A 12,101-nucleotide genomic window follows, 5' to 3' on the forward strand; every position below is an offset into this window, starting at 1 on the left:
TGGTGGCGTCAGTCGATCGGTCCGACTGTCAATCGGTCGGTCGGTCCTTTCGGCCGTAAGTCGGTCGGTCGGTCCGACTGTCAATCGGTCGGTCGGCTCCTCCGGCCATCGGTCGGTCGGTCGGTGGGTATTTTCCAACAAAAATATATAAGAATAATTTTATAAGACAAATATGAACGAATGATAGGGCACCACGTTCTAGATTCTCAGGCAGACACAAAAATAAAACCAGTATTATATAAAATAAATGAGATCAGCATCGTAATCACTGCGGACATATGATAAATAAAATTTCAAAACTATCAAGTTCAAAGCATCCCATCCATCAGAAATTATTGTATGCACCAGATGCAAGTAAATCAGAACAAATCTTGGAGCATATGCATGAGAGATAGCATGCAATCGGAAATTGGTGGCATACAAGGGTTAGGGGATAGCATACAAGGGTTAGGGGATAGCATGCAATCGGAAATTGGTGGCATACAGGGTTTAGCGTGGCGTGTTATCCACCGTGGGATTTCACGCGGCCCAATTGCACCTGGTGCATGCAATACAGAGGCCCCATCTAGGCCACAGCGACTTGGCAATAAACAAAATGAAAAAAAAGAGATGGCGATTAAATTGACATTTAATGATATTAAAAACTCACCTGAGATGTCATTTCATCGTATTTTAAAGCTTTTTACTTTAAAATGGGAATCTCTCTAGTATAACTACAAAGATACCAATCTTTATACCCTCCCATCCGGATCAATCCTCGGTGGCCTTATCAAATCCCTCTCCCCAATTACATGGTTTATCAAGCAGAAATGGACAAGGTTGCCCCTAATGACAATCCCAGTCCTTTCCATGAAATGGTTAAGCTGGTTAGTCGCGGATCCTATCCTCCATCTCGAAGCAGGAAGAGATGCAATTAATACTGAAGAAATGTTGAATCTAAAGTGTCTGCAGACGAATATTGTAGTTTTCAGCAAAGGCGAACCAAATGAGTTCCCAGATCCTGCTCTTCCCTTCGACGTCACAGATCTCTATTAACAAGGAGACGTCCAAGAAATTTAAATTTATCATAGCGTCAAAAGACCATTTATTCCTTGAAGATGGAACTGAGAAATAGGCATGGTAATCTATGAGTTCCAGCGTTACAAGAGTAGTTACTCATATAAACTAAGACAACATACATTCAAATACGCACTAATGATAGATTCAGCATGTAAACTACAAGCATCTGCATGCTAATCCCTGCTGAAGAAAGCTACCAGACGCTCCATCAACTCCAAAGCCTTCTTGCACTCAGGCCTGAACATATAGAACACATGCTCCTCCCCCACCGACTCCAGCAGATCCACCTCTCCCCCCCACCCACTCTTCGTCAGACCTTCGCAGTAAGACTTACCCCTCTCTCTTAGTTCGTCCAGCTCCGCCACGCACACCAACACCCGCTCGCACGCCACCCCCACCATCCCCGCCACCCCATCCGCCATCGGGTTCACGCACTCGTCGTCAATCCCCATCCTCCCGGCGCACACCAGTTGCCACAGCCCCTCTATCCCAGCCCTCACTCCGGCGTCCCTCGTCTCCAAGCCCACTGGCTGAGTCCCCCAAAAGAATGGGTGCAGGAACGCCATCCCTTTGATTCTCACCCCATGCTTCAGCCCAGCCTCCCCCGCTCTAACCGCCATCCTGTGAGCAATGTTTGCGCCGGCGCTGTCGCCGGCCAAGAATAAATGCTCGAAATCTGCAAGATTCGCCAGCCATTCCTCGTGTCCGCCCTTGGCATGCGACGCCACCCACTGGAGTGCGCGGAGGGAGTCGTCGTAGGCGATAGGGAGCGGGTGCTCCGGCGCGAGGCGGTAGTCTACCGACACGGCGATGACGTTGGCTCGTGCAACGAGGGAGCTGACGAAGAAGTGGTAGGGCGGGCAGTAGGGGGAGCCGATGCAGAAGCCGCCGCCGTGGTAGTAGACGACGATCGGGAGCTTATTTCGGAGGTGGCGGGCCGATGTAGGAAGGAAGAGGCGGGCGGTGATGCCGGTGTCGGAATCGATTATGACATCTTTGGAGACCACGCCGGCGGCAGGGTCTGTGGTGGCGGGGATGATATCGGTGCCGCAGAGGCGCTCGACGAGGCCGCTCTTGTAGGTGCGGATGAAAGGGAGGTACTCAAATTGGAGTTCAGCTTTGGAATCCATCGGTTATGCGATGGTGGGATGAGATAGCAATTGCTTGGGCTTGCTGTGATCCTGCGTGGGGATCTCCTCGATGAGGGTACCTTAGCAACGAACGCGGTGCGCGTTTTGTGGAATTGTGATTCACAAGGTAAAGGTCAACAGGGGGAGCCTCCTCCGGAGCGCGGATCCTCTGCGGTGCATCGGCCAGCAAACAACGCGCGCACGGACACGGGCCGTATATACACATGGCACACGCTGTTTGCTGTCGCGATGCACCGCACGATGCACGCACCGCGAGGAGCCGGTTTCAATGATGAGTGGGGTTGACTGTGGGGGTCTGAAGGGATACGATCGCGTGGATCCGAAGGAGCCGGCTCTTTGATGCGGGTGGGGGTTATTTCTTTCGCGCGAAAGAATGATCGGTCTTCTCTCACGGCGACGTTGACCGTTCGATCAACTAACGGGCTTTGAGACATGGAGGAAGGGGGTAATGGAGCGGAGACTGGTGTAGCGGAAACGACGAGTTGCTTTCATCATCTTTAATCTTTTTGGCGTCCGATCTCAGAGGTCGAGCACAGGAGCGAGAGAAAAATCCTCCATCTTCGCGCGAGCGCCTCCATCTCGTTGGTTACTCTTCCATCCTCGCACGAGAAGGGCTAGGGCTTCTGTTTGGCGGCCGTGGAGATCTGTCGTCCGATCTCACAGGTCGAACACAGAGAGGGAGAAAGGAGTAGTCCTCCATCCTCTCCAGCCCTCCTCCACCATCGTGCCAGCGCCTCCATTGTCACAGATCCTCCATCCACGCCGCCCTCCCCTCTCCTGCCGCTTCCGCCTCCATATCCACTCTGGCCCTCAGCTTCGTCCTCGAGCCCTCGCCGCCTCGCCTCCATCCTTGCCGGCCCTTCTCCATCCTTTCTCCTCGTCGGATTCAATATTTTAACTGGTTCTTTGGGCTCTTTGCGAGTCGTAAATGTTGTCAAACAGTTAGTTGTAGCTGCTAATGACTAATTAGATAGATTAACTAGAATTCCATTACAGTTTTCAAATATCTCCAGTTGGTGTAGAATTCGTTCCAATTCATCAATAAAATTGCACATTTTTTTTTTTTTTGGTAAAACACAATTTGCATTGTTGCGGGACTGTCTAACCCATATGTTGAAGATATGGCCAAAGGACTGGATGGTGCCCATGCAGCTCTGGTAGGACTCTTCGACGGTCGCCATGTTCGGAAACAGTTGGTTACAATCTCCCGTGAGTCGTTTTTTTTTTTTTGGGAGTGGGTCCTGAATTTATACATATTGAATGCTCAACTTTAAGGGCTGGTTGGCTATCAAAGATCGGTTGTATTGGGTTTTTTTTGGTAATAAGAAGGTAGATTAATGTAACGAAATAAGAGAAGACAGAACTGAGTTAGGATACAAAAGCACACTGGGCCCTGAGCATAGCTAATGGCCCAATTGAATACAAAATGAAACCAAGATAATACAGCACTACACGAGGCAGACCAAGGAAATGTGATTACATCAAGCTTCAAACCATGCTTAGAAGATACATGAAAAGTTCCTCCTTCAAAGAAACACAGGATTCCAGCAAGCATACCACTAAAAGAAGGGAAGTCCAGTAACACCTATAGCAATGAGTACACAGCGCCTCTTCAGATCCTGACTTACTAAAGCACCTGGTACACATCAACCAAGAAGCACAGGTCATAGAAGGAGTAGAGTAGCTTATGAAAACACTAGTAAGCAACACAGGTAACCAAATCCGCAAACGATAAATCCCAATGCAAATAACCATAACAGGTGCATATATAATAGGACTATGCAGATAAGCTGAAGCGACCCAGATCTGTATGGTAGCCGACCCTGCAGCAGTCAGCAACTCAAGACGTCTTGTAGTCCAATCAAGGTATACATTCCAGCAGATGCCAATGCCATATGTCCAAGTAAAATAAGTAATCTTTGTCCATGTCCAGCCAGCACGAATCATATATAATTGATGAGTAACAATGATATATCCATTTCTGAAACCACGCAAGATTATCAGCACGGAGAGTGCAGTATGGAAGTATGAGGGGAAGTAGAGGACGGGTCACCCCAGAAGTGGTTGGATAATTAATTGTTGAAATGAGCTGTAGATTTCTCTGATTAGGAATGCAATCATCTAATTAGAGGAAAATATATTTGTATAATTCTTAAATTGAATCCCTGATTAGGAATGCAATCGTCTAATTAGAGGAAAATATATTTGTATAATTCCTAAATTGAATCCCTTTGATTAGGAATGCAATCATCTAATTAGAGGAAAATATATTTGTATAATTCCTAAATTGAGCCCATGAAAATTAATAAAAATGGCCCTTTTGGTCTTAGAGAAGTATTCCTTCTTCCTCTGAATCCTCGTTTTCACCTTCTCTTCTATTTGTTCTGTTTTTCAACATGGTATCAGAGCACTCTGTTCCATGAATACGCTCTATTCCGCCTCATCTCAATCCCTAAACTTCTTCAACAGCCGACCGTCCGCACCTCTTCAGATCTTTTCAAATCTTCCCCGGATCCGACATCTCCCACACCCTGCCATCGCCATCGCTGTTTTCGTCGTTGCCGCTGCCGTCGCTGCTATCACCGTTGCCGTCGATGTCATCGATGTTGCTACTGCAGTCGACGCTACTGCCGTATCCATCCGTGAACCATGGGATTGAGAACGGAAGCCGCTGACGCCCTTCTCATTTCTTATTAGGTGCTGGGTCTTGTTTTGGAGCAATAATGGAGCGTCTTTTTTGGAGTTTCTGAATATTATCGAGGTGCCTTTCATGCAAGCAGATATTCGATATTTTTTATTCGTCATTTGAGTTTATCTCAGATCGTTGGTGAGAAACATTCAAATACATTTTTCTTCCTCAAGATTGTTCTTGTTTACTTGATCATTTAAGTGTTTTGTTTTGATAATGGGTGATAAAAATCTTTTAACCATGGAGGATTTAGAAAAGTTAATGGTTAGGACGATGTAATCTCGTATCGCGAGTAGTGAGTTTTCAAATATCACCCTAGAAACTAACCCGGTCAAATTGGATGGGCCGGGTACCTACTTAAGTTGGACGCGATATGTTCGTCTAATTTTAGAGTCTCACAATCTTGAGGGGTTTATAAGTGGTACTGCAAAAAGGCCAGAAGGAGATGTGATAGCTGTTAGACAGTGAAATTCTAATAATTCTCGAGTGGTAGCATGGCTCCTTGCCTCTATGGTACCAAGTGTTGCTCATACGGTTGAGGCACTGACGAATGCTTATGAGTTATGACAGGCTGTAGCCACAACTTATTCCTATAAAGGTAATAATATGCATGCCCATAAGATCCAACGAGAGCTTCGGAGACTTACTCAGGGTTCCCGATCTGTAACAGAGTATGTTGGAGAATTAAAAAGGTTGTGGAACGATTTTAATTTTTATAGTCCCTTTACCCCTACTCATCCTGATGATGTTGATGTGTTCCGCAAATGGATAGAGCGTCAGCGCCTTGTGGATTTTTTGGATGGACTAAACCCAGAGTTTGAGTATCGACGCTCTTCTATTCTTAGTACACAGGAATGACCAACTCTTGATGAAGCTATTTTCTTGGTTCTTAGTGAAGAAACTCGATTAGCCACTATGTCTTCTTCTACGAACACAGCTATACGATCTGTACTTATGGTACAGCCAACTACTCTTGGAAGCTCTTCTCCTATCAATTCTACTCAAGAAACTCAGCCTCGACCTCGCGGGGTTAAGATTTGTGACCACTGTCATAAGCCGGGCCACATCAAAGCTTACTGCTATGAGTTGCATGGTCGTCCAACTAGAGGCCGTGGTCGTGGAGGTGGTCGTTCTGGTAGAGGCCGAGGTCAGTATAATCAGGCTCATTTTTCTTCTATGGGGGATTTATCAGTCGAAGAAATGCAACTTTTGAAAAAATTCAGATCTGGTGTAAATATTTCTGAAAGCAGCACTTCCACAGAAGATTCTTCAAACCAACCAACCAGTTCTCTCTATCAGGGTAATTTTGCCCAAATATGTATCGATGATCAAATTCATGCTCTTAACTGTAGTAATTTTTCTCCATGGGTAGTTGACTCTGGAGCATCCAATCATGTGATTGGATCCTTTAGAGATTTTGTGTCATATATTCCTTGTTCTGGTCGTGATAAAGTTCATCTTGCTGATGGCTCCTTTACCCCTATTTCTGGGAAAGGATCCATCAAATGCACTTCCGAATTACCCTTATCATCTGTTCTACATGTCCCTAGATTTCCTATCAATCTTCTATCCATTAGTGCTATTACGAATGATCTTGATTGTGCCGTAACTTTTTTCAAAACACATTGTGTCTTTCAGGAGCCAAGGACAGGAAGGAAACTTGGGACTGGCATAATGCGTAATGGGCTTTACTATTTGGAGGGAGGAGTGTCCGGAGGCTACTCAGAAACCAGTTTGACAGTTTCATCCTCACAAAAGGAAGACCTGTTACTCCCGCACCGCAGGCTTGGTCATCTTCCATTTACTCTCTTAGCTTGTATGTTTCCAACTATTTTTGAATCATATAATAAAGAGAAGCTTGTATGTGATGCCTGTGAACTAGCTAAACACACTAGAAGTGCTTATCCAGGCTCAGGCCTGCGTAGTAAAGCAATGTTTGAGGTAGTTCATTCTGATGTATGGGGATCCTGTGGGACCACCGCTATTTCTGGTCATCGGTGGTTCGTTACTTTTATTGATTGTTTTAGTCGTTGCACTTGGGTTTATCTATTGAAAAATAAGAATGAAGTGTTTCAGTCATTTAGAGATTTTCATAAAATGATTGGTACTCAATATGGAGCAACTCTTAAGATTTTTCGCTCTGATAATGGGATAGAGTATCTTAATAAAGAATTTGAGGAGTATACACATAATAATGGTATTATACATCAAACGACTTGTATTGACACACCGGCTCAAAATGGAGTTGCTGAAACAAAGAATAGACACCTACTTGAAGTGACAAGATGTTTGATGTTTTCTATGAATGTTCCTAAGTTCTTATGGGGAGAGGCAGTGTTAACTGCAGCGTATCTAATTAACCGAATGCCACTTCGAACTTTGGACTATAAGACACCTCTTGAATGCCTGCAAGAAACTAATTCTTTCATAATTCCCCCCAAGGTATTTGGCTGTGTTTGTTTTGTTCGAGATCATCGACCTTCGATTGGCAAGCTTGATGCTCGTGCCCTTAAGTGCATTTTTATTGGTTATTCCTCTACTCAAAAAGGGTACAAATATTGGTGTCCGAATGAGCGAAAGTTGTTTATCAGCATGGATGTAATATTTCGGGAGTCTGAGCCATTCTATATATCTTCTGTGTCTTCTTTCTCTCCCATCACCTCTGAAACTGGTCGAGAGGGGGAGTTCTCTGGAGGGAGTCCTATTACTGTGGATGTTGGTACAAATGGTGGATCTAATGCTCAGAGAGAGTTTATTACAAATGGTGGATCTGATACTCAAGGAGAGTTTATTTCTATTAATGCTAGTTCTGACACTCAAGAAGAAGCATCTAAAACTGCATCTGAGACTCTCTCACAGCCTGCTACTTCAGTTTCATCTGATTCATCTCCTCACTCAGAGCCTATTATGCATTCTCCAGTCTCCAGATTTTCCTCTCCTGTCCTGACGGTTTCATCTTCTACGATGAATGGTAATTCTCCTGTACCTCCCATTCATTTTACATTAGATAATGATGATCTAACTGTTCCTATTGCTTTACGTAAACCTACTCGTCATACTGGTATTCCTGCTCGACTTAAGGATGGAGTGGGGTACAAACATGACATCACTAACTTTGTATCCTATGAGTCTCTCTCTCCATCTTATCAGAGTTTTATAGCTTCTTTGTCCTCTGTCTCCATACCCAAGAGCTGGAAGGTTGCTAAGGAAGACCCCAAGTGGAAAGCCGCTATGCTTGAGGAAATGGGAGCACTAGAAAAAAATAATATATGGGAACTTGTATCTTTACTAACTGGTAAACAAACTGTGGGATGCAAATGAATTTTTACAGTTAAGAAGATACCTGAGGGTACTGTTGAACGGTACAAAGCTCGTTTGGTAGCAAAAGGATATACACAGATTTATGGCATCGACTATGATGAAACTTTTGCACCTGTCGCAGAAATAAACTCTGTTAGAACCTGTTGGGTATAAAATACCCTCAGCCGAAGTTCTCAACGGGATTAACCCTCGCGAGTCTCCTCTGACTCCGGCTGCAGACAGACCTTGTCCGGACTCCTACGGGAGCCAGACTCTGCCCACAACTCCGACCGCAAGCAGACTCCGCCCAGACTCCTACGGGAGCCGGGCTCCGTCCCCAACTTCAACTGCAAGGAAGACTCCGCCCGGACTCCTATGGGAGCCAGGCTCCATCCCCAATTTCAACTGCAAGGAAGGCTCCGCTCGGACTCCTACGGGAGCCGGGCTCCGTCCACAACTCCAACTGCTGGTAAGCGCCGCCCGGACTCCTACGGGAGCCGGGCTCCGTCCCCAACTTCAACTGCAAAGAAGACTCCGCCCGGACTCCTACGGGAGCCGGGCTCCGTCCCCAACTTCAACTGCAAGGAAGACTCCGCCCGGACTCCTACAGGAGCCGGGCTCCATCCCCAACTTCAACTGCAAGGAAGACTCCGCCCGAACTCCTACGGGAGCCGGGCTCCGTCCCCGACTTCAACTGCTGGTAAGCTCCATCCGGACTCCTACGGGAGCCGGACTTCGCACCTGACTTTAATTACAGGAAGACTCCACCCAGACTCCTACGGGAGCCTGGCTCCGTCCCCAACTTCAACTGCAAGAAAGACTCCGCCCGGACTCCTACGGGAGCCGGACTCCATCCCCGACTTCAACTACTGGTAAGCTCCATCCGAACTCCTACGGGAGCCGGACTTCGCACCTGACTTTAATTGCAGGAAGACTCCGTCCGGACTCCTACGGGAGCCGGGCTCCGTCCACAACTTCAACTGCAAGGAAGACTCCGTCTGGACTCCTACGGGAGCCGGGCTCCATCCCCGACTTCAACTGCTGGTAAGCTCCGTCCGGACTCCTACGGGAGCCGGACTTCGCACCTGACTTTAATTGCAGAAAGACTCCGTCCGGACTCCTACGGGAGCCGGGCTCCATCCACAACTTCAACTGCAAGGAAGACTCCGCCCGGACTCCTACGGGAGCCGGGCTCCATCCCCAACTTCAACTGCAAGGAAGACTCCCCCCGGACTCCTACGGGAGCCGGGCTCCGTCCCCAACTTCAACTGCAAGGAAGACTTCGCTCCGACTTCTACGGGAAACGGGCTCCGTCCCCGACTTCAACTGCTGGTAAGCTCCGTCCGAACTCCTACGGGAGCCGGACTTCGCACCTGACTTTAATTGCAGGAAGACTCCGCCCGGACTCCTACGGGAGCCGGGCTCCGTCCACAACTCCAACAGCTGGTAAGCGCCGCCCAGACTCCTACGGGAGCCGGGCTCCGTCCCCAACTTCAACTGCAAGGAAGGCTCCGCTCGGACTCCTACGGGAGCCGGGCTCCGTCCCCGACTTCAACTGCTGGTAAGCTCCGTCCGGACTCCTACGGAAGCTGGACTTCGCACCTGACTTTAATTGTAGGAAGACTCCACCCGGACTCCTACGGGAGCCGGGCTCCGTCCACAACTTCAACTGCAAGGAAGACTCCGCCCGGACTCCTACGGGAGCCGGGCTCCATCCCCAACTTCAACTGCAAGGAAGACTCCGCCCGGACTCCTACGGGAGCCGGGCTCCGTCTCCGACTTCAATTGCTGGTAAGCTCCGTCCGGACTCCTACAGGAGTCGGACTTCGCATCTGACTTTAATTGCAGGAAGACTCCGCTCGGATCCCTACGGGAGCCGGGCCTCGTCCCCGACTTCGGCTGCAGACAGACCTCGTCCGGACTCCTACGGGAGCCGGACTCCGCCCACAACTCCGACCGCAAGCAGACTCCACCCGGACTCCTACGGGAGCCGGGCTCCGTCACCAACTTCAACTGCTGGTAAGCTTCGTCCGGACTCCTACGGGAGCCAGACTTCGCACCTGACTTTAATTGCAGGAAGACTCCGCTCGGACTCCTACGGGAGCCGGGCTCCATCCACAACTTCAACTGCAATGAAGACTCCGCTCGGACTCCTATGGGAGTCGGGCTCCGTCCCCAACTTCAACTGCAAGGAAGACTCCGCCCGGACTCCTACGGGAGCCGGGCTCCATCCTCGACTTCAACTGCTGGTAAGCTCCGTCCGGACTCCTACGGGAGCCGGACTTCGCACCCGACTTTAATTGCAGGAAGACTCCGTCCGGACCCCTACGGGAGCTGGGCCTCATCCCCGACTCCGGTTGCAGACAGACCTCGTCCGGACTCCTACGGGAGCCGGACTCCACCCACAACTCCAACTGCCAAGCAGACTCCGCCCGGACTCCTACGGGAGCCGGGCTCCGTCACCAACTTCAACTGCTGGTAAGCTTCGTCCGGACTCCTACGGGAGCCGGATTTCGCCCCTGACTTTAATCGCAGGAAGACTCCGTCCGGACTCTCACGGGAGCCGGACCTCGTCCCCAACTTCGGCTGAAGGAAGACTTCGTCTGGACTCTTACGGGAGTCGGACTCCGGGCTCCTCTCAAACGGATAGCTAACCACCCCTCTCCGCCAGACACTCCAGCCGAACTTCAGCCGACAGGCCTGCACTCCCTGGCGGGTCACGATAACGGCCACGACTCTGCTCCACTCCCTGCGACGGATTCTGCGTGGCTCCATCACTCCCTGGCAGACCGCTATAATGCCCACAATCCTGCTCCACTTCCTGCGATGGATACCGCACGATTCTTCCATCCTCTGGCAAGTCGCGACAACGGACGCCGCTCCACTCCCCGCAACAGACACCACGTGGCGTGTCCCGGTGATAGCCACGATTCCACCCCACAACTCTTCACAACAAACTTTCCCTGACTCTGGGCAGCCCACTGCCAGACGGTTACAGACATTGCTATCATTCTGTTGCTCCCTCCGCCTATAAAAGTGGGACCCCAGATATGTTATTCTCTAAGCTCTCATTTTTTACCTAGAAACTCTGCTAAAATTTTCGTTCGAACACTCCATTCTTGTTGAGGCAGAGAACTGATTTGAGCGTCGGAGGGTCTTGCCGGAGCAACCCCACCTCCGGTTTAGACTTCTTTTGCAGGTCCCGGCGACGACCGCAACTCCAGCTTCTTCGACGTAAGTAAATTTTTGCACCAACAGGATTAGTGCTAGAGGAAGGGCCTGTGTCTTCGCAGTATCCTTATTCTTAAAGGAGCGCTCAACGGGACCGCCCCCAGGCATCTTTTTCGACGTCCTCTCCTCCTTCCTCTACTTGGTCTTTGCTCGATGCCTCCCCGCAAGGCATGCACGCGACGATCCACGGCCTCCGCGGCCAGATCTCAGGCTCCGGCCTCACCTTCTGTTTTCCAACCTCCTCCTCCGGCGATGGCGGTCAGCGCGGAGCAGTTTGATCTGCTAACGCAGCATGTTAGAGGCCTCACTGAAGCTGTGCAGGCCATGCAGCAGCAGCAGCAGCCGCAGGCATCAGTACGCCTGGAAAGGGTGTCACTGGAACACCAGAATCCGACGGTGGGGCGTGCCACTTGGGCCAGCCGTCCCGTCTTTCCTGGGAAGACGAACCCGAGGGTGGAGAGCCCTCAATCGGATCATGACTCCACCCCTGGAAGATCCCTGCTATCATTCTACCAGAGGACCCTCAAGACCCGAAGTCGAGAGGATTTTCTGGACCGGAGACTCCAAGAGATGAACCGGCGGATCGAAGAACTCCGCCACGCTCCCCCCGCTTATGGTGAGGATATTTGCACTGACCCTCCCTTTTCTCAAATGATTATGCAGGAACCGAT

At 49.5% G+C, this 12,101-nt stretch overlaps 1 protein-coding gene across 1 annotated transcript; it reads right to left on the minus strand.

Moving 5' to 3' along the window:
• Window positions 1-1,045: 1,045 nt before the first annotated feature.
• LOC109505241 (probable carboxylesterase 2) lies at window positions 1,046-2,479 on the minus strand. The gene has a single exon (XM_019847654.3). It carries the CDS (start codon window positions 2,187-2,189, stop codon window positions 1,233-1,235), a length of 957 nt encoding a protein of 318 aa, XP_019703213.2. The 5' UTR covers window positions 2,190-2,479; the 3' UTR covers window positions 1,046-1,232.
• Window positions 2,480-12,101: the final 9,622 nt, after the last annotated feature.

The sequence above is a fragment of the Elaeis guineensis genome, chromosome 3 (assembly GCF_000442705.2).
Source record: "Elaeis guineensis isolate ETL-2024a chromosome 3, EG11, whole genome shotgun sequence".
Taxonomy (NCBI): domain Eukaryota; kingdom Viridiplantae; phylum Streptophyta; class Magnoliopsida; order Arecales; family Arecaceae; genus Elaeis; species Elaeis guineensis.